Consider the following 23,861-nt stretch of genomic DNA (forward strand, 5'->3'; position numbering starts at 1 on the left):
GCTGGAGAGCAAGTTTCAGTGTCTCTTCTGACATCCATTTTGACCTCTTCCTTATTTCTTGTGTTCTCAATGATTTTCACTTAATGTTTGATGTTCTTGATGTCATTCCACAATGCCTCTGGTCTTCGGTCTTTAGTGTTTAATGCATCAAATCTGTTCTTCAGATGATCTCTAAATTCAGGTGGGATATATTCAAGGTCATATTTTGGCTCTCATGGACATGTTTCATTTTCTTCAGCTTTAGTTTGAATTTGCATATGAGCAATTGATGGTCTGTTCCACTGTCTGCCCCTGGCCTTGTTTTCACTGATGATATGGAGCTTTTCCATCGTCTCTTTCTGCAGATGTAGTCAACTTGATTTCTATGTATTCCATCGATAAGGTCTATGTGTATAGTTGTCTTTTATGCTATCTAAAGAAGGTATTTGAAATGAACAAATAATTGGTTTTGCAGAATTCTATCCTGCATTCTCCAGCATCATTTCTATCACCAAGGCCATATTCTCCAACTACTGATGCTTCCTCTTTGCTCCCAACCTTTGCATTCCAATCACCAGTAATGATCAATATATCTTGATTACATGTTTGACCGATATCAGATTGAAGAAATTGGTAGAATTCTTCTATTTCATCTTCACTGGCCACAAAGTCATTTGAACTGCAATGTTAGCGGTTCAAAAACATCAGCTACTTCTCAGAAACCCCACACAAGGTTACTATGAGTCAGAACCAACTCAGTGGCACCTAACAATAACAACCACATTATATTGTAGCTGTTAAGTCCACGGAATCAGTTCTGACTCACAGTGTCATACCAGGACTCCCTAATATCAGAAAGTATTCCCACACTATAAAGTTTAATGTACTTTAATTCACAATGAAAACCTAGTAATCCTACTTTGGGGGGAGTCCTGGTGTGGCGCTGTGGGTTAATGCACCATACTTCAAAGCCATTTGAACTGCAAGGTCAGTGGTTCAAGCTCCCTAGCTGCTCCTTGGAAACCCTGTACAGGATCGTTATGGGTCAGAATCGACTCCATAGCACTTAACAACAACAACAACAACAGTTCTATTATGGGAGTCCTGGTTTGGCACTGTGGGTTAATGCACTGGACTGCAAAATTGTCTTGAGCCACAAGATCAGTTCAAGCTCACCAGCCGCTCCTTGGAAACCCTATACAGGATTGCTTTGGGTTGGAACTGACTCTGCATCACTTAACAACAACGGTCCTATTGTGGAGAGTCCTGGTGTGGTGCTGTGGGTTAATACTCTGGACTATAATGTCGGCTTGAACTGCAAAGTCTTCAGTTCAAGTTCACCAACCGCTCCTTGGAAACCCTATACAGGGTCGCTATGAGATGGAACTGACTTGATGGCACTTAACAACAATAGTAATATATATTAGTAATGCCTTGGTGTGGCACTGTAGGATAAGCATTGGACTGCTAAGTCCAAGGTCAGCAGTTCAAACCTACCAGCCCCTCTTGGAAACTCTGTACAGGGTCACTTTAAGTCTGAACCAACTCAGTGGCATATAACAACAAGAACATACAGTACTGTCTTTAAAATAGTGGCTATTTGTCGGGCTGCTAACCTCAAGATCAGCAGTTTGAAACTACCAGCGGTTCCACAGGAGAACCCTTTGCAGGGTCACCATGAGTTGGAACTTTCTCCACTGCACACCACCATCACATTTTCCTAGATGATTTAGTTCACTTTTTTGGAATTTGAAGGTTTTGGGTTTTTAAAGACTAATCAAAGTTCTGTTTTCCTTTTCTAGGGGCAGTGAGATTGGATCAGTTGTCCTTGATTTGTCCTTTTCTGTTTAAGGTACTCTGCTTGTTGTGTTTACTAATCATGTGAACTTGGTATGGTTTACTGTTGGGGTTGGCAATCTATATTCAGTTGGTAAAATAGAAATTTAAATAATGACTAAATCATTTGTCTTTGAAGTTTTTTTCTATTTGTCTTAAAAAATGCTAATAAAAGAAATCACTAGTACTCCATCCATATGATTTATTTCATGGAAGCAAATGGTCAAAATTCAAACTGTGTTTTTAGTTTATGTTCCAGAATTTTTTCTCCAGAATTTTTGAAAAATCTTTATTGTTTTAAGGTCTGTTTGTCTTACACTATATTTTACTAACAGATTGAAGTATTGGAACCATGGGAATAAAAGTTCAACGTCCTCGATGTTTTTTTGATATTGCCATTAATAATCAACCTGGTAAGGAACTTAATCATACGGTTTAACATTTACATACCAGCATTTAATATTTTAAAGATGCTTAAACCCACTGCTTTCTTTTTCAGCTGGAAGAGTTATCTTTGAATTATTTTCTGATGTGTGCCCTAAAACCTGTGAGAACTTTCGTTGTCTTTGTACAGGTTTGTTGACATTTTTGTTTGTCCTGACAGTGGTCCCATTTGATTATGACTCACTTTTTTTGATTTACTGTACTTTAGAATTCTTCATGTATATTATTTACTTCTTTCTCTTAACAGGAAGATTATTCACCATTTACTAGGACATGGAAATAACTCTTAGAAATATTCATTCTAAATGGGATTTAATCTGAGGTTGATTTCTACACTCCATAAGAACATGAGTAGTTTGTAAAAAAAAAAAAAAAAATTTTTTTTTTAAATTACTGAGACGAGTGAAAATTCTGTAGTCTAAGGAAGCATATAGAGTCCTGGTGTGGCACTGTAGGATAAGCACTGGGCTGCTTAGTGCAAGGTCAGTGGTTCAAACCCAGCTGCTCCATGGAAATCCTATATAGGGTCACTCTGAGTTAGAACTGACTTATCAGTATTTAACAAAAAAGTAAATATGTAGATGTTTTCTATAGGGCAAAAGTGTTCACCATTAGTTTTGTGCTTTAATAATAATTCTTTCATTTTCTTCTTATTAAATAGCTTATTTAATTGTGTTTTCTACAGGTGAAAAGGGTACAGGGAAATCCACTCAGAAGCCATTGCATTATAAAAGTTGTCTTTTTCACAGAGTTGTCAAGGATTTCATGGTTCAGGGTGGTGACTTCAGTGAAGGTAAGACTGATCCCAACAAAGAAAACTGTTAGTGTGTGTGTGTGTGTGTGTGTTCAGTTCCATCGAGTCAGTTCTGACTCATGTCTACCTCTTGTGTGTCAGACAATGTTTATTGGCTGAATTTTTAGAAGTAGATCACCAGACCTTTGAGGTGCCTCTGGGTGGACTCAAACCTTCTTCCTTTCAGTTAGCATACGAGTATATTAACCGCTTGCACTGCCCATATATATGGAGCCCTGGTAGCACTGTAGGTTACTTGTCGAACTGCAAAGTTGGCAGTTGAAGACCACCAGCTGCCCCACGGAAGAAAGACAAGTCAGTCTCCTGCTGTAAATATAGAGTAACGGAAATCCTATATGGGGTTGGTATGATTAGGAATTAACTCTACAGTAGTAGTGTATAGAGTGTGTGTGTCCATGTCCTGGTGTGGGTTGTAGTTATGATAAGCACTAGACTGTAACTGCAAGATCAGAAGGTTAAATTTAACAACTGCTCTTTAGAAACCCTGTATAGGGTTGATATGACTAAGAACTGAATCAAGGGCACTTAACAGCAATATCAAATTATATGCACATTTACATATGCACATATAAGCTTAAAGAGCTTGGCTGCTAACCAAAAGGCCAGTAGCTTAAACCTACCAGCTGATTCACAGGAGAAAGATGTGTCAGTCTGCTTCCATAAAGATTATAGCTTTGGATTGCATACTAAAGAACATATGCATTATATGTATAAAAAACTTAGTAATCTTTGCTCAATTAGAAGTGCTCAATTCCCCAAACCAAACATACTTCCATAATCAATTCTGACCCATAGTGACCTCACATAGAATTTTCAAGGCTATAAATCTTTGTATAAAGTTTTTATTTTTGCATAAAGTTTTCGTAAATTTTATGGGTATGTTTTTAAATTTTTTATTGTGAATTGAAAGATAGTTTACATGGAAGACCATCAGTTTTACACTGTCGTTTCATTGAATGTTTACAGTGTCCTCCGTGCATCATCATTCAACATTATTTGAGCATTTGCTTCTATTCCCTCTGTTTTTGTTTTTGTTTTGTTTTTTTTTGGGGGGGGCGGGGTGTGTACACAAAAACACTCAGGAATATATAATAATATAAACAGCCAAAGGGCATATTCTGCAAGCCTGCCTCCTGGCCACCAGCACTCAGTCTTTCTCTTTGCATGAGTCTAGAGTCCTCAGCTGCTCTCTCTCTCCATGTCCCTACCTCTGCCTCCATCCTTGGTGTCACTGCTTCACTGGATAGGGTCCCGTATTCCACTCCTGCTCTTCTCCCTTGAAGCTTATAAATCTTTTATGAGAGCAAAAAGCTTCATCTTTCTCCTGCAGAGCAGCTAATGTGTGTGAACTGCCAACTTTATGATTAGCAGTCCAGTGCTTATCCTAAAGTTCTACCAGAGCTCCTTGAAAAGTACCCATAGAAATATGTTAAAGAACAAAGGACAGACGAAAAACATTTTGCCTTTATTTCAGAAATTTACTTCTGGATAGAAAATAAGACACTGTTTATCTCTAAGAAAATCAGTTTATGTGTTTCATTTTGTCACAATTGGTAATACTTGTTGTTGTTTTTAAGTGCTGTCGAGTCGATTCTGACCCTATAAGGTTTCTGAGCAGCTGTTGAGCTTGAACCACCGACCTTGCTATAATAGAATTTTCACCTATTCTTATTTTATTGTGAAAACATTGAAAGTGTCTTTTAAAAGGCATTTTAACTCCCACTAAAAGACCTATGTAATAATCATTAAAATGTAATAAGTGTTTTCCCTCCCCCCCATTTTCCCACGTTATTACATTCTTTATTATTTTGTAAGGAGAAATAAAGTTATTTGCGATCTTATCAGTATTGGTATTAGTAACTTTAAAGTTTTGCTGTGGTCTTCTGGGTATTTGTTGACTAGAATCGTTTGAATATCTCCTTCTGTAGAAACTGTGTTTTAGGTAGCATCTTCAAGAAACTGTCTCGAGAGTTCTAACTAAGACTGCATTTTTTTATTATTAGGAAATGGACGAGGAGGCGAATCTATTTATGGAGGATTTTTTGAAGGTAAGAACACGTAATTTAAGTTTTGGCTTTAATGTTTTCTATTTCATCATTTAATTATTCTCTATTTAATCAGTATACTTATTCATTCAAGAGTATGCTAATATTCAGCCACTTTAAACTAATCCAGGGTTTTCTAATGAGAATTTTATTGTGATAGACCTTTTATAGAGGTGAGGTTTAAGACATTAGTATGTAATATTATTTTAAGGATTTAATGATATATACTAAAGTTTTTAAAATTTTAGTGTTAGAGTAGGAACTTCTGTAGTGTGATCTTAAAATAATTTATTACAGGAAAGTCAGCTAGTGGTTCCTAGTAATGATATCCAGGAATTTTCTTTTCTTTTTGAAATCGCCATTTCCTCCCCCCCCCACAAATCTTTCATATTCTAAAACTTGGCTATAATTTTTCCCAAAATTTTACTTCATCCTGTATAATTTTTATATTGATGTGAAAGAGCTTTTTCAAAATTTTATGAGCCTTTTCATTTGGAAATACTTAAGAATTTGCTGTTATTCACTTTGGGGATTCTGTGAAATTTAGTTTCCATTTCTACTAATTCTCATTCTAATCCAAGACTAGATTAAAAGATACATTCCTCTCTTTATAATAGGTGATATATGGCAGAGGTTAATGAGTATAGTAATACTTTCTGTGTTTCTCTGTACAGGTTCCTCCCCACTATCCAAAGGTAGAATGTTCATATGAAACCTTTTTTAAGCCCAAATGGCATAAAGCAAAGGAGCAGTTACCATTAGTTTATATGGGAAAAAATTTCCCCCCAAACCTAGAAACCTACCAAATCAACTGCATAGCATGTGACCCCTAAAATAACACTAACATGTAGTGTTCGCAGACGAAATCAAAGCCATGGTGGCTTGATGCTGAGTTGCCAGAGAAGTTTAGTGACATCATTCTTTCTGGCCCTTTAATAGCTCACTGCAGAACAAATGCTGAATACCAGTTTCACTTTTTGCCGTTTCATGAAATCAAAAGGCCTCTTCAGAATTCTTTTGGTTAGCGAAAACAGGTAGATCTTTCATAAAAGTAAAGTGACATAAAGTGAACTTTAGAAAAGCAGGAATACCTTTACTCAGAAATGAAATAGGAAAATGTATAAGAATCCTATCTGCAATCTTTGCTTACTTTTTAAGGAACATTTCTTTTTTTTTTTAAGGTATGTTAGTAAGCAAAGAAAGTCATCTCTAGAAACCGTAAAAAACAACTAGAAATGGAAAGCATTAATATAGTACTTGGGTTTTATATGAGTATCTAGCAAGGGATGGAAAATTAGAAATATTTTATCTAAGAAGTTAAGGGAAAATGGATTAATATTTGGTTTTTTCTTCTTTCGTAGCCTAACTTTATTATCTAAATTTTGTATGGCTCTAAAGAACACATCAAATATGAAGAGGAGAGGAAATGAATTTTTTGGAAGTTATGCCAAAATGTAACTGAAAACTTTGCTTCTCTGTAGATGAGAGTTTTGCTGTTAAACACAACAAAGAATTCCTCTTGTCAATGGCCAACAGAGGGAAGGATACAAATGGTTCACAATTCTTCATGTAAGTATTAGGATCTGGTGATTTAAAATAAGCTTATTTGTGTGTATGTTTCATCATTTCTCTCTATGCTTATCATTAATCACTAATGAATAGGGCAGGGGCCAACAAAGGGACAGAAATTTATGGAAGGTGGGGGAAAAGGAAAATTACTGAAAAGGGGAAAATAGTTTAAATGGGGAGCTGAATTTCCCTATTCTGTCTACAGAAAAATTGTGAGCAAAGTTTCAACCAGTCATGCGTGTTTTTATTGTGTCCTAAGGGAGCACGGTAGCGTAGTGGCTACGAATCGGGCTGCGAACCTTAAGGTCAGCGGTTCGAAACTACCAGCCGCTCCACAGGAGAAAGATGAGGCTTTCTACTCCCGTAAAGATTTATACCCTCGGAAACCCTGTACAGGGTCGCTTATGGTTCGGAACCGACTTGAGGGCACTTAACAACAACAACAACAAGGGAGCATGGTGGCTCCATAAGATGAGCTCTGGACTGCAAACTACTTGGTATGCAGTTCGATCCTACCAGCTACTCCACCAAAGAAAGATGAGGCTTTCTGGTCCTCCGAAGATTTGAAGCTTGAGGAGAAACCCATATAGGGTCTCTGTGTTGGAAACCAACTCAGTGACCCTTAACAACAATAAGTGTAGAAAGAGCCTTCCTTGGTGGCACAGTGACACTTCAAATCACATGGTTTCATCTGCACACATATTTTGACTGCTAACTGAAAGGTCAGGGGTTCAAGCTCATCAGCCCCTCTGTGTGAGAGAGCTGTAGCATTCTGCTTCTACAAAGACTTATAACCTTGAAAACCCCATGGTGCAATTGTGCTCTGTCCTACAGAGTTGCTGTGAGTCTGAATCAACTCGATGACAATGAACTGTTTTTTGTTTTATGGGTTGTTGTTAAGTGCCGTCAAGTTGGTTCCAACTCATAGTGAACCTCTCTAGGGTTTCCAGGCAGCGGCTGGTGAACTTGAACCCCTGACCCTGCAGTTCAGTGCATTAACCCACAGAGCCACACCAGGACTCTTATTTTATGAGTGTAGGTTTGCTTTTTTTCAGTAGCCTTGAGCTTTCCTCATCTCAGAGAAACTTAAATCTGTCAGAGTCTGAAATGTTCCTGACTTCTGTGGTGGAGGTAGGAGGAGGACAGGAGAAGAAATCAAGATATTGTAGCTTATGAACCATGACCTCCTCTACTTTGAGACCAGAACAGCTAAATGATGCCCAGCTACTCTACTGAACGTTTTGAGTAGGGTCTCTGTTGATGGATCTTGATAGAAAGGGGGGAAAATGTGCAACAGAACTTCAAGTTCTCAAAGAATCCAGACTTAACTAGAGCTGTTGATAATGGCCGAATCCCTCTGAATATTGACCTGAGATACCCTTTTGAACCTTGAACCAAAACTATCCTCTGAAATCACCTTTTAACTAAATAACAGGCTAGCTCAAAATTAAGAATGTCATACTTCCTTAAAAATCATCTCTATGACACCAAATGTGCAGTAGTTACTCTGAAGCACAGATGAGAAGATTGGACCTCAGCGATACTGGAACAATTAGAAAAGATTAATGAGAATGTTGACACAATATGAAGAATGTAATTGTAACTGTGTAGAAATAGTTGAATTTCTGCCATTTATATAATATGAGTGGGAATCCGTTTTGCTATGTATGTGTTATCAAAAATATTTAAAAATGTTTAAAAATATTTTGCTTGGTGCTAGCAAAATCTAGAATATATAATTGTGATGGCCTGTCTTTGTCATCTTTTCTTTGGTATTTTATACAACATTTCATTGTGAATGTCGGAATACATTTTGAGATGTTTATTATGATTATATAATAAGCAATACATCCCCTAATTGTCCAAGAATAGTATTAGTGATGAAACACTAATTACTTGGGTTATAATTTTTTGGTGTGGTTTTCTGAAATTTGTTTAGGTTCATTTGTTTCTGATTATATTCCATTTTGTTCCTCACTTTATTTTTTAAGTTATAAACATTAATATGGTTCCAGAAGTCACAATATAAGGATATGCTGAAGTATAACTCTCTCCTATCCATATTTAATAACCAACCTTCTTAGGTTTGATTTTGCAAGTTTATACTTGCATGTCTTATTTCTCTGTTTTCTATGGGGGCTCCCATCTATGCATACTTGGGTTCACTTGATGGCATCCCACAGTTCCTTAGGCTCTTTTCACTTTTTTCCCCTATTTTGTTCCTTAGACTTGAAATTTTCAGTTGTCCTGTCTTCAAATTTGCTTGATTCCTCAGCATACTCAAATAAAATTTTGTAAATTTTTCATTTTAGTTATTATATTTTTTAACTCCAGGATTTCTGCTGGGCTCCTTAATTTTTTAGTTCCCTACATTTTTATTTCTTGATACTCTATTTTGTTTGTGTGTTGTTTTTCTGATTTTCTTTAGGTCTTTGTTCATGTTTCCTTTAGCATATTTAATATAGTTGTTTTAAAGTCTGTCTAATAAGCCCATTGTTTGATCTTCTTCCTGAATGGTTTCTGTTTCTTTCATTTTATTTTGTTCTTTTGAATCAACCATCCTGTCCTGTTTATTTGTAAGTTTTATGTTGTGTCATTCCCCTCCGCCCCCGAAAACTGAATATCTTACTATGGTAACTTTGGAAACCACATTCCTTCTGTTCTCCTTCCTCAAGATTTGCTGTTGCTTTGATTGTTGAAGGCTATAATGTAATCCATTTGTTTTGTAACTTCCGTTGTGAAAACCACACTCCTGGACATTTGGGTCATTTCTTTTCTCTGCAATATCTGTCTCTTAGTTTATACACACTTAGTGCTTTGACAGAAATTTCCTGGAATGTGAGGGTTAAGAGAAAAAAAGAAAAGAAAACCACCCTTTCTGTTCTGCTTGTTAGCTTTGTGCCTCAGCACTCTTTTCACCAATTATCCAGGCTGGCATTGAGCCTGGAGACTAGGCTGAGATAAAAGCATAGGGTCGTCTAAGGTATTTTCTGAATTTGGATCTTGTCTAGGCTTGCATGTAGCTTTCTAAATTCCCCTATGCTTATATATGCCTGAATTTCCCAAAGAAATTGTCCCTAGTTTTTCCTTCTAGTCCCTATATGTCTGTTGTAGGATTCAGCCATAATTTGTTATCCCATGGCAGTTTAGATAGATGGATACAATGTATTCTGCCTTGTGTTATTTCTGAGCTAGGCTAAACAGAAACAAGCCTCTGTAGCAGCCATTCATATGAGCCACAGACAGATTAGAATAAATATAATTTTGAATAAGGTTTGCTCTGCTCCCTAAGTATATATTTTAGATACCATTCCCTAAATTTAAGGCAGTTGCTCCATCTAGTGGCATTCAGTTAAATAAACAGCATTTGATTGCTGTACTGAAGGATAAATTAATTACGTGAGACTAATTGAAAGGTGATTTGATGGCCTTAAGCAGACTCCTTTATTCCTGTTACTGTTGAGCCAGTTCTAACTCATCGTGACCCCATGTGTGTGTATGTCAGTGTAGAACTGTGCTCCGTGGAGTTTTCAGTGGCAGTAACCTTTGGAAGCAGATCACCAGGGCTTGCTTCTGAGGTGCCTCTGGATGGGTTTGAACCTTTAACCTTTCAGTTAGTTAATAGTCAAATGCTTAACCATTTGTGTTAATCATTGACTCCTTTCTGTAAGATGGTGGTGGTGGTTATGTGCTGTGGAGTTGGTTCTGACTCATAGTGACCCTGTACAGGGTTTCCGAGGCTGTAAATATTGATGGGAACATAAAGCCTCATCATTCTTCCATGGAACAACTGGTAGTTTTGAACTGCTGACAATTTTGCCTTTAATGCAACAATTTTAGAATCTTGACTCCTAAATAAGGTGATTCTACTGTACAGGTTGTTGTTCTTAAATGCTGTCGAGTTGATTTTGACTCATAGCTACCCTGTATAGGGTTTCTGAGGAGCAGCTGATGAGTTTCAACTGCTGCCCTTGTGGCTAATAGTCTAGTGCTTATCCTACAGTGCCACACCGACTTAATGGGGTTTCATCCTGATGACTCTATTGGTTGGTTCTGACATAAGTACCTTTCTTTTTTTAGTTTTCATAATTATTGCCTTTTTTATTGTTAACTTTAAAAATCTGATCTTTACCTTTGGGGGCTGGAAACATGTAAGTTTATATGTTTTATATATGTATGTAAGCATATATATATTTTGTTGTTATTGTTGTTTGTTTGTTTAAATAAATATATATGTAAATGCAAATAGATCAACCATAAACATTTACTTGGATTATGAAGAGTTGGATGACATTGGCATTTTGTCAGTTGCAGTAATCTCTGGAAGGTCTGATTCATCTGGATTATCCCTGGGAATGGAGATAGTTTTTCTATTAGGAAAATTGTTCTAAGGTGTCTAGGGACAGTTTTCTTTCATTCTTCATGTATTTTGTGGTTACATCTATTTCCCCAAACTACCTATCCACTAGCAAAATGATCAGCATTTGGATCCATATTTTCAATGAACTAAGCCCCTGATTTAGTTTGAAAAACTGAATCTACACTACACTACAGTGCTTTGAACAGTAAATCATAAAGTTGAACATCTGAGAATGATGACATAAGCAAATTATGTTTTGTAATACTGTTTTTAGTACATCTTACTGACAGTAAGATGTACAAGAAAATAAAACACGATCATAAGTGCAATTCTTCATTACACAAAGGCGTTGTAAGTTGGGAGCTACTGGTGTATGACTTCCAAGAAAGCCTTTAAAGTTGGCATCAGATTTCAAACCTTCTTTGAAACCACTGTACAGAACCATTAGAGAATGAAAAGACAGAGTCTCATTCATTGATTCAGCATTCTGCAGACATTTTCTATATATTCTGTGTGCATGTATTTTTTGGTGAGGGAAGTGCTTTTGTTGAAGCCATAAAGTTTATTGTGTACACATTTGAGTGAACCTAAAAGAATGTTGAATAAGGAGGATCGTAGAAGAATTGATGCCTTTGAGTTGTGGTGTTGGAGGAGAATACTGAAAGTGCCATGGACTGCCAAAAGAACCAATAGATCTGTTTTGGAAGAAGTGCAGCCAGAGTGCTCCTTGGAGGCCAAGATGGCTAAGCTTCGTCTCTCCTACTTTGGACATATTGTCCGGAGGAAACAATCGCTAGAGAGGGATGTCATGCTGGGTAGGATGGAGGGTCAGAGAAAAAGAGGAAGACCCCCAACGAGATGGATCAGCCAGGTGGTGTCATTGATGGACTCAAGTGTGGCAACGGTAGTGAGGTTGGCCCAGGATCGAACATTGTTTCGTTCTGCTGTGCATGGGGTCGCTATGAGTCGGTTCCGACTCGATGGCACCTGACAACAACAACAAAAGAATGTTGAAGTGTAAACATACACATAGAAAAGGTTGTGTTTTGATACTATTGCATCCACATATCTAGAAGTGTGTTATATAGATACAGTATAAAAATAGTGTGTAGTATACACTTAGGTTTTTACATTTCTGGGTAATTTTAGTAAGTTTGAGTAAGCATAGTGAGGGAACGCCGGTTATTTCAAATTTGTTTCTCTTGTCAAGTGCCATCCAGTTAATTCTGACTTAAAGCCACCCTATGTAAAGTGTAAAGTTTCTGAAGCTGTGAATCTTTGCGCTAGTAGAAAGAAAGCCTCATCTTTCTCCCATGGAACAGTTGCTGGGTTCAACCTGATGACCTTGTTCAAGGTCCCATGTTTATCCTCAAACACTTCACAGTCAAGTGTTTATCCTACAGAGCCACCGTGCTCCCCATTTAAATGTTAGACACAATCTCCCCTTAAGAAGCCAGCCCTCTGTAGATATTTCTAAAGAATCTCTGTAATTAAGAAGCCCATAAGTCAAAAATAGAACCATCATTGTTATACTGTTACACTGTAGTTTCTAAACTAAAGATCTCAAAATACTTTCTCAAAGTAATGTTTGAAAATGTCGGAAACCAACCAAGCAGATGGAATTCTATTCCACTACTATGTGATGCTGTGGGTTAATTCACCAGACTACAAAGCCATTTAAACTGAAAGGTTGGCGGTTTAAGCTCACCAGCTCCTCCTCAGAAACCCTATACAGGGTTGCTATGGGTCAGAATCGACTCAATGGCACTTAACAACAACAACAACAACAACACTATGTTGTTGAGTTGGTTTTGATTCCTAGTGCCCCTGTGTAGGGTTTCCAAGAAGCAGCTGCTGAGAATGAACCGCTGACCTTTTGATTTGCAGTGCTGTGCTTATCCTACAGCAACACTACACCAGGACTTACACACCTACTATAAAAGGAGCTCTGGTAGTGTAGTGATTATGAATCGGGCTGCGAACCGCAAGGTCAGCACTTCGAAACTACCAGCTGTTCCACGGGAGAAAGATGAGGTTTTCTGCTCTCGTTTAGATTTACAACTACCTTTCAGTACCCTAGCTAGAAGTGCTTACTGCCTGCCTACTCTGAACTTTTATGAAACACAATTTGTACAGTTTATAAGGAATCTATCCTAACTCTGACTTGTGCCTTGGCTGCTTCTAATACAGTGTGAGTTGGAACCAACTTGACAGAACTGAACAACAATCCATCTCACTTATTGCACCAGTTTATCTTTGTGACTACTCAAATAGCAGACTTCTTAAATTAACTACATAGCTTTAAGGTTGATGTGGAAAAAAGATTTCTAAACTTTTCTTTAATTGCTTCATTTTGCAGTAATAGAAGTTTAAATTTTTTCTTTCAGATTTTGTTCAAAATTTTAATCTAGATCTCTTTCTTTAATGTGAAGTTTACTTTTTGAGCTCAAAGGCCTAGTTGTTGTTAAGTGGGTGGAGTCAGTTCTGACTCATAGTGACCCTGTATAGTGTTTCTGAGGCTTTAAATCTTTGCGGGAGCAGAAAGACTCATCTTCTCCCACAAAGACCTAGAGGCCTGGACATATAACATAAACAATTAGAGCCTTCAGAACAAGAAAGTAATCTATTAATCTCTCTAGTAGTGAAGAAAGGTATACTGGTAATTCACTGGTCTATATTACCACATCAGTTGCCACCCACATTTTCCAGTAATGACCATGGTTTCTAGGTTTTCCCAAGAGGTCTGAATTGGATTATTTAAAATGTAAAAATATTCCAGATTCAACTCATTAAAAAGTTCTGTAAGCATTATGTATCAATTGTGTTCAAATCCTTTGGAACATTTCTTAGGGTCATCAGAAGGTGGCCCATGGTTTATCTGTCTAAAATGTTAAGACTGAAAAACACTTAATGTTTTGATAAATGATGGTGTGTCTAAATAGAACAAAAAAAAAATCTGTCTAGAAAGTACAGCCAGAATGCTCCTTTGAAGTGAGACTGCCTAGTTGGGACATTTTATACTGTTTGGCAAAGTAGAGGGTCAGGGAAGAAAAGAAGAAGAAGACTGTCCTCAGTGAGATCGCTGCAACAGTAGACTCAAGCGTAGCAGTTGTGTGGATGACGCAGGACTAGGCAGTTTTTCGTTTTGTTGTGCATAAGGTCTCTGAGTCAGAACTAACTTGATGACACCTAACAACAGTGACAACATATAGCAGAACAATATCAACCATGAATATTTAATAAGATCTCAGTTATATCTAAGAAACATGGGTAGATGGAAATAACATCAAAATGTCAAGATTAATTAATACATCAAAATTTTCAACAGTTTTAAACACTGTTTTAAGAACAAGTTTTTAAAAATAATTTGTTGAAAACATCTTGCATCCTAGTCTTAGTATAATAATTCTTTTAGTGTAAGGTAGCATATTATGTCTGGTTGCATCTTTGTTTCCAATGCAGTTATTATTTTTTTTTTTCTTTTTAGAGGTGCTAACTTTATTTTTCTCTGACTTTGTTTTTATTCTTCTATCTGATGACTCCCTAAAGAACAACTAAGCCAACTCCTCATTTAGATGGGTAAGTATTCTTTTATTTGTTTTAGACCCAACCTTAAATTCATGTTAAAATGAAGACTTTATTTAGTTATTTTTACTTGATTCTATTAGGCATCATGTTGTATTTGGGCAAGTGATCTCTGGTCAAGAAGTTGTGAGAGAAATAGAAAACCAGAAAACTGATGCAGCTAGCAAACCATTTGCTGAGGTACGGATACTCAGTTGTGGAGAGCTAATTCCCAAGTCTAAAGGTAAGAAGAAAGTACATATATCTCAGAATTTTCATGCTATTAGACAAATAGAGTACCCTAAATAGTTGGCATATGACAGGCACAATTTAGTTAATGTCGATATGAAAGTTACATGTTTTATGTACTTGAGTTTTTAAATGTTTTACTTACATGTAGTACATTCATTTAATATGAAACGCCTTGGTTTTTCCTTGTTACTAGTTTGGCCTTTGCTTCCACTTTGTTTTTTTTTAATTTTAATTGTCTCAATAGTGGGGCAGATACTCTTTTAGGGAAAATAGCAGTGGGGAGAGGATAAAAATTTAAGAGAGTAAGATAAACTGAGACACTGAGAGAATAAATTATTTCTCCTTCGTGCATGACTTAGACACAGAATCATCTGACAAGTTTAAGAAACTTTTTTTTAACTCTAACCAGAAGCTAACATTACTATTGCTTTAATATATTATTTGAAATTTTGTTCTAAGTGTTTTAAGTCTTTAGATTACATATACTTTTATATAAAATGGGTGACTGCAACCATTTGTTATAGTTACTGAGTTTGCTGTTCTAAAAGTAATAACGTTGAGATTAATTACCTTTAAGTCTGAATAGAAATAACATACTAAATTGATGCTTACTCTTTCAGTTCCTACTAGTCTAGGGAAAAATAATGTTGCTGTTTAGTTTGTTATGGCTCACAAACGTCAGAGTGATCTATTTTTGAAAACTCCCAAAATATTATTTTCCCGTTTTATAGATGAAGCTAATAAAGATTAAGTTACCACAACAGGGAGCTCTAGACCTCATCTACCTTCTTCCACATCTGATGGCTCCAACTCTAGTGTTTTTCATAGTAGAACAATGACTCATCAAACTTTAAACATCTTTTGCATTCCTTTCAGAATTGCACTGAGTAAAACATTCTCTTGTTACCTTTTAGGTAAATTGACTTGCTCAATATCCTTTCGAAATAGCAATTTCATATTTTAATCTAACAAAAACCAAGTTGGACGTGTTGTGGAGTGCAATCAAGTCAGTTCTCGCTCATAGCAACCCTGTATAGGGTTTCTGAGAACCACTAGTGGGTTTCAATGTGGTTACTAGTCCAGTGTTTTTCCTTCAGTACAACACCATGGCTCTTAAGATTGGCATAGAGAAGGCAAAATGCTTATTTTTAATTTCCTGTGTCTGTATTCCACTTTGATTTTATCATTTCATTTTCTAATATGTCATATTAAATTAATACCCTGTAGGTACATACTATAGCTCAAAATTGGACTGTTAATACAAATTCTTTCTGGTTGTAAGTCTGACTGTGTATCCTTACTTTGATGAATAAAGAGGTATAAACTATTCCTGTTGTTCTTAAAGAATAAATTTTATTCTTATTTATGCCTTTTATTCTTAAAGTAAATACTGGTATGTTGTTGAGTAACTTAATGCTTTATAAATGTAATCACACGTGTGTATGTGTGTGTATATATATGTATATATATATATATATATATTTTTTTTTTTTAATTAAACACTAAAAAGTAATCTATCTTAATGTTTGCCAATTTAAACCCTGGACCTACTAGTGTTCTTCAAAGAGTATTAGTACAACAGGAACATTTTGAATTAATCACATTCTCTAGGATATCTTTATCTTTTATACATTGCTTGGCAACTTCTTTGTTTTCCTTTTTTTGTAAGTCATCTGAGTTCTCTTATGTTAGGATTTATTCTCTACTTACGTTATATTATATCGTTTGTATATATGGAATTGGTTGGAGAAATAAAAACGGTTAGATTTTAAACCATGAACAATTCACCTTAGATTCCCTTGTGAACTTTATATGTTAACATTCTTCCAGTACTAAAAAGATACTGAATATTTGCTTAGAGGATGAGGGGTGTGAAGGAATGTAGCTCTTTGCCACTATTTACCTCTTTATGGTCAGGCACCTGAAGAGGTAAATGTTAATTACCAAGAAGTTATGCTAAAAGTTTTCCTGAAGGTTGGTGTGTGTCCTAGTATATGGCACTCAAACTTGTGTTGAGCTAACATAACGTTGTTGTTATGTGCCGTGGAGACAGTTCCGATTCATAGTGACCCTGTACATGGTTTCTGAGGCTGTAAATCTTTACGGGAGCAGAAAGCCTCATCTTTCTCCCACGGAACAGCTGGTAATTTCTAACTGCTGACCTTGTAGCTCGCAGCCTGATTCCTATCCACTACGCTACCAGAGCTCCTTACAAGTTGGGGAATGTTGAACCCTTTATTAGCATCTGCACATGAAGGTTCCTCCCGCCCCCTAGAAGTTCCTATTTGTTTTTTTCTAGACTGTGTGTGCCTATTCTGTTCTGGGTCACACTGTGAAAAGGGACCTATGTATTTGAGATCAGTTTGGCACTGGTGTTACATCAGTAACCACTCAGAACATTTTCAAAATGGATTCTGTCATGCATCTTATGTCATCTTGATGTAGACAGAACTGTGTCTTATATCCAGTTTTATAAGTTTGATGGCCTCTTTACAAGAATTTAAGTTAAGAACCGTCAAAAAGCTTAGTGCAACATGGTGGTGTTCATCATCATTATATTTTAAAACCTTATGTGAGAGTTTTACACTCCAGTGTGAAAAGAAATAAATACAGAATCTTTTGTTTTGTTTTGTTTTGTTTTGTTTTAACTTCCTGAAAGAAAACAAAAAGACTTCTGAAGAAATCTGAGTGTCTGGGCCACCTGTATATGGTCTTGGTGAGTCTGGGCAATGTTCTTGGGCCTTTCTCCTTTTGCTATTGCGAGTTTGGAGAGTCTATATTTTTTGTGTGGCGGTCTATATTTTAGAAAAAGGTTCTGGGTCAAGGTGAGAAGAAACTTTCAACAGCTGCAGAAATGGAACACTGGAGGCTAATTAAAAACTGGATCCCCAGTTGAGGCTCAACAAAGTCCTATGTAGGGGCAGAGTAGAGGATAGAATAAAGACCACCAGGAAATGAAACCACTACCTTGATTATAATACTTCCTGATGTTTCAGGAGTTTGACATGACCTTACATCATTCTATTTGTTAAAGAAGCATTTATCCATCTTGGCTACACAACGCGTTTCCTCAGAGACATAAGCATTGAGTTGTGTGGTAACACGACAATAGTTAAATAAGGAGAATTTTTGCCTGTCTGTGGTAGGAAACAAATTCCCCAGTAGAGGAAGCAGCTGGTGCATCTTACTCTCAAGAGACAAGTAAAGATAGAAACTCCTGTCTGTGGTGAAAGGGACCATTTCAGTGTCCATAACTGGAACTAGGCATCCTGATGTGGTGTTTTAGGATATGCATTGCTAGCCACAAGGCTGGTGGTTCAAACTCACCACCTGCTCCTCAGAAACCCTATACAGGGTTGCAATGAGTCGGTACTGATTCGAGGATGCTTAACAACTACAGCAATGTGGAAGTAAGATAGTCTGTTCTGATGTCACTTTCATTGCAAAGAAGTTGGATGTTAAACTTAGAAATTATTTGGATAGAGACCAAGGATATGAAATGAAATTGCCTACAGAAGACTTACTATTTCAGGAATAGTACTGTTACTTCAGACCTCGTTTTGATAGGAGTTAGAAACTTCCTTGAATATCAAAGCTTTAAATGATATTGCTGTAAGTTTATATAGATCTCAAAAACAAGGCAGTGTCTTGGCTTAGGTTTTTATGTATAAAATGTTGTAGAGGTTTGTGGTTTAACCTTAATATCTACAAGTAAATTCAATTACATCATTGATAGGACAGCTCTCTGTCTGCCCCCCCCCTTTTAAAAAAAAACAAAAACACAAAAACCAAATTGCCCAGTAGAGGAAGTTTTTTATTACAAGTAGTGAAATCAGTAATTTTATACTTCATTTTGTTTGTAAATGCTTATCATGTAGAATAAGGAGCTCTGGTTGCATAGTAGTTACGAATTGGGCTGCGAACCTTAAGGTCATCAGTTTGAAACTACCAGCTGTTCCATGGGAGAAAGATGAGGCTTTCTATTCCCGTAAAGATTTACAGCCTCAGAAACCCTGTACAGGGTCGCTCTGAGTCGGAATCGACTCAACAGCACTTAAAAACATCATGTAGAATGCTTAGAAATGGCAATACTAGACTACAGAAATGAAGCATTTGTTCTGTGGTTCTGAATCTGCTAATTTTTTTGTTCAGTGTATTTTCTGTCTGATACTCAGATTAGATCATTTCTATTGATCTGTCTTTAAATTTACTGATTCTTTTCCTCTGTCATTGCCATTCTGCTGTTATTACATCCCATGAGCTTTTGTTTTACTTACTGTTTTCAGTTCAGTCCATTTGTTTCTTCAAAACCAAGTCGGAGGCACATAACCACCACCATTTTTGTGCTAAGATTTCATGTCTTTCATTTGTTTTAAGTGTGTTCATAACTGCTTGTTGAAAGCTTGATGGCTTTGTCAGAATTCTTGTTAGCTTCATCATCTGAGTCATCTTGATATTGGCATCTTTTGCTTGTCTTTTCTCATTTGAATGATTTCTCCTGGTTCTTGGTATGGTGAATAATAATTATTAGGTTTTTTTATACTGGATATTTTAGGTGTTCATTATAAGATTCTATTTAATTTTTTCCTTGTTTTAGCAGGCAGTCACTATTTAGGTCTAGTATGCATATCCTGGCCTAGTTTTTTGGGCTGTGGTTCAAATGATAATTTAGTTTTCAGACCCCTTGCTGTGCTATTCTCGTTCACTTTGTTTGTGTGCTACTGGGAGGCCCAGAAACCTGGATACTATTCCATATAGCAATCTAATTCTCAAACTTTTTGCCATATTAATTCTGATCAGGTTCATTTAGCGCTGCTTGGGGGTCCGCCTAGTACTTGATACATAGGCTTAAAACATGTTTGTTTCCAGCTCCTTCATCTCTGGAATCTGCTATTAGAATCCAGACTCCGTATGTGGTCTCTACTGGCATCAGTGTGGCAAGGGAGGTCAACCCTGCATGCTGTTACCAGAGATGGAATTAGAGGTCCAAGGTCCTTACTTGGTTTCTGCTTACATCATAGAACTGAGGGGAATTCTGTGGCGTTGTTAGTTTTAAATCTGTCAGGCTTTGACAAAAATTATTTCTGTCCTCTTGGACCATTCTTTTCCTCTTCCTTTGAAGATTAAAGACTTTCCTTGGGGATTTTTTTTGTTTTTGTTTTTGTTTTTTAGTGCCATAAAGTTTTATTTCCTTAGACCAAGAAACACAGTTCACAGCCCACAAGGTACAACATGGACCAGGAAACATCATATTAAATGGACATACCTGGTTGCATACCACTTTTATTTAAGAAGTGGTCTGATAGAAAATTGAAATGGGCAATTGAAACATTTGTTAAAGTGGGGAAATAAGATACGAACTGCTGATTTGCATGCCTTCATGAGTGTGTGCTCACATGCAACATGAGTGGGGCAAAGGATGATCACTACTGTATAGATTCCCATTTTCCTTTGAGAGATGTGGAGAAGAGGGCATGCGGGGGATGCTGGTGCTGCTACATGGTTCTTCCCCATATTACTTGAAATTGCTTTTTTCCTAATGGGAAAAAAAGGACCAGGACCAGGACCAGGAAAGTAGGTGCTGAGTACCAGAAGCAGCAGTGCAACTATATTGTAATTATACCACTGAACCTGTATGCCAGATTTCCCAAGGATCTAATGGTATGTATTGTACCTTCCTCCCATCTGTCAAAATATGAATTTGGCAGTGAATAGTACTATACTGCCTAGTGGTGGAGAAAGCCCACTAGTCTCGTACTTATGTAAGCCTATCCAACAAGAATGGGAGTAGACTGAGGGGCAAGTACTTGCTAGATTGTTTTTGGTTGTTGTTGTTGTTGTTGTTTTTTTAATTTTTAAATTTGTATTGTGAACTGAATGATAGTTTCTATGAGAGAACATCGGCTTTACACCATCGTTTCATTGCATTGATTACAATTGCTTCCATGCATCATCATGGGAATTTTTGTTTGTCTGGTCCTGTTGGCACTTGTGAGTTGCAGGCTTCTTAGCAGGCAGTCCAGGTTACGTGGAGGCAAAAAGAAAGCTCTGGTAACTCAGCACTGTCTTCTCAAGTCCAGAGGACCTTGGGTAGTTTGTTAGTTGCTTTCTTCCTTTCAGAGTTTTGTTTCTGATTTATAGTATGTCTAGGGCTTCTGGTTGTACACTAGCTGGATGAATAGGGAGAAATGAACCTCCATATTGTCCACATTGCTTTTTACTTGTTTCAAATTTTTTACTTTATCTAAATATCTTTAAATAAAAGAATCTGTTCATCCTTTAAATGAGATTATGCCTTTAAAGAACTTTGTACGATGCTAGCTGTTTGTAAATACCCTAGAGATGTTAATAGTTACTACTTTTTCCTACCCTAATTTCAAATCATAACACAAGAAAGCTTCAAAAAGTTTGTGGAAAAGTTAAAAAATACTAGAATTTTTTCACAAACTTTTTGAAGCCCCTTTGTACAGTTAAATCTGTTGTATTGCTGCTTTTGAAAATACATGTTTATTCCAATGGGAAAAACAAGTTGAACAATTTAACACCAATTTCCTATCTGCTCATGGACGGTCTGACACACAACACTAAGTAAATGCAGAAAACTGTAACCGTTGTAGTATTTATGTTTATCTTTGTTATTCTTAACCATTTAAATATGTGGAAACAGTGCTGTATTTTTTGTTTTGTTTGTGTATGAGTTGCTGACAAAGTTTTTCTTCTAATATTGTCCCTTTAATCCTATTTTTTCTTACAAGCCTTTTTATTGCACAACTTTTCATAGTGCAGTGATTTTTTGAAACACTTGTATTATAGCAGAACTGAATACTTCTCTAAAGCCTTTCTACCCTTACTGACCATATTTATTTCAAAATTCATACTGAATTTATAGTCAGTATTTATATAAATGTTATTACTTAAGTATATGTTTTCTGATGCTGTTCACTATTGAATTTACAGTTGTTGAGCTTATTTTCCCTAATAGATTGTAAGCTCACTGAAAGCAGGGATTTGATTGATCTACCTTTTGTGGGAGCAGAAGTCAAGCTGTACAGGCTGTTTCTATGCTCTGTAGCAGTCACTGGTTGACAGTGGCTCATTAGAAGTTGTAAAATGATGGTATTCTAACTGTAATTCCTTAATCATTTACTCCTGGAATAACTTTTTATAAAAGACTATCTTTTCCTTTAGCTACTAAATATGGTTAGCCAATGGTATAGATTAAATGGGAAAGGCAGGAAAAAGACTTTGTATGTTGTTTTTTTTATACGTATCGTTATAAGCTGATTATTTTAATATATTTTGATGGTTCATTTCATTGTAGTTATTATATATCAAAGATAAAATGTTATCCCACATTGGGCCAAATTCTATCCATTTGATCACATCTTCCTCCAATTCCTGCTGTATTATATGCTTGGTTAGTTTCATTTATTTATTTAGGTTGCTTAGTCCTTAAAGCATTTGCATTTTTTGCCGCCTTTTAAATGGTTACTTCCTTAAACCAAAAGAAAATTTTACTTTGAAATGACATTTTGTTGTTGTTGTTAGGTGCCATCAAGTCCGTGCGACTCATAGCGACCTTATCACAGCAGTACGAAACACTGCCCGGTCCTGGGCCAACCTCACTATTGTTGCCACACTTTAGCCCATTAATGCTGCCACTTGGCCAATCCATTTCACTGGAGGTCTTCCTCTTTTTCTCTGACCCTCTACCTTACCAAATATGGTATCCTCCTCCAGCGACTGGTCCTTCCTGACAATATGTATGAGAGATGACTTCTGGCTGGACTTCTTCTAACACAGATCTGTTGGTTCTTTTGGCAGCCCATGGCACTTTCAATATTCTCCTCCAACACCATAACTCAAAAGCATCAATTCTTCTGCGGTCTTCCTTATTTACTGTCCAGCTTTCGCATGCATATGAGGTTATTCAAAATACCATGGCTTGGGTCAGGCACGCCTTAGTCTTCAAGCTGACACCTCTGCTCTTCAATACTTTAGAAAGGTCTTGTGCAGTATATTTTCCTAATGCAATATGTTGTTTGAATTCTTGACTGCTGCTTCCGTGAGTGTTGATAGTTGATCCAAGAAGAATGAAGTCTTTGACAACTTCAATCTTTTCTCCATTGATAAGAATGTTGTTTATTGGTCTAGTAGTGAGGATTTTTGTTTTCTTTATATTGAGATATAATCCATACCGAAGGCTGTGGTCTTTGATCTTCATCAGTAGATATTTTAAGTCCTCTTCACTTTCAGCAAGCAAGGTTGTATCATATGCATAGCACAGGTTGTTAATGAGCCTTCCTCCAAGCCTGATGTCACGTTTCTCTGCATAGAACCCAGCTTCTCGGATTATTTGCTTAGCATACAGGTTGAATAAGTATAATGAAAGAATACAACCTTCTCATACACATTTCTCAATTTTAAGCCATTCAGTGTTTCCCTGTTCTGTTCAAACAACTACCATTCAAACAAATGGTCCATGTACAGATTCCTCATGAGAACAATTAAGTGTTCTGGAATACTCATACTTCGCAATGTTGTCCATAGCTTGTCATGATCCACACAGTCAGAAGCCTTTGCATAGTCAGTAAAGCACAGGTAAACAACTTTCTGATATTCTCGGCTTTCAGCCATGATATCCCTCATTCCACAGCCTCTTCTGAATCCAGCTTGAACCTCTAGATGTTTTCTGTCAATGTATGCTTGCAACCGTTTCCGTATTACTTTTATTAAAACTTTACTCTCATGGGATATCAAAGAGATTGTCCGATGATTTCCACATTCCATTGGGTCACTACTCTGGAATGGGTGCAAATATGAATCTCTTCCAGTCAGTTGACCAGATAGTTTTCCAGATTTCTTGGCATAGATGAGCGCTTGCCTCCTGTGCTACATTACTTTCTTGAAAGTTATCAGTTTTTATTCCTTCAATTCCTAGTGCCTTGTTCTTTGTCAATTCTTTCAATGTACCCTGGAGTTCATCGTTAAGTTTCAT

At 36.7% G+C, this 23,861-nt stretch overlaps 1 protein-coding gene across 1 annotated transcript in view; it reads left to right on the top strand.

Moving 5' to 3' along the window:
• The first annotated feature begins 2,167 nt into the window (after positions 1–2,167).
• The window catches only part of PPIG (peptidylprolyl isomerase G (cyclophilin G)), a 30,972-nt gene continuing 9,278 nt past the window's right edge, over positions 2,168–23,861 (top strand). Inside the window, exons 1-7 of the mRNA XM_006867023.1 lie at positions 2,168–2,228; positions 2,315–2,389; positions 2,945–3,052; positions 5,077–5,121; positions 6,600–6,687; positions 14,597–14,626; positions 14,716–14,855. Coding sequence (XP_006867085.1) covers positions 2,168–2,228; positions 2,315–2,389; positions 2,945–3,052; positions 5,077–5,121; positions 6,600–6,687; positions 14,597–14,626; positions 14,716–14,855 — 547 coding nt within the window. The remainder of the gene's footprint in view (positions 2,229–2,314; positions 2,390–2,944; positions 3,053–5,076; positions 5,122–6,599; positions 6,688–14,596; positions 14,627–14,715; positions 14,856–23,861) is intronic.

The sequence above is a fragment of the Chrysochloris asiatica genome, unplaced genomic scaffold, assembly GCF_000296735.1.
Source record: "Chrysochloris asiatica unplaced genomic scaffold, ChrAsi1.0 scaffold00099, whole genome shotgun sequence".
NCBI lineage: Eukaryota > Metazoa > Chordata > Mammalia > Afrosoricida > Chrysochloridae > Chrysochloris > Chrysochloris asiatica.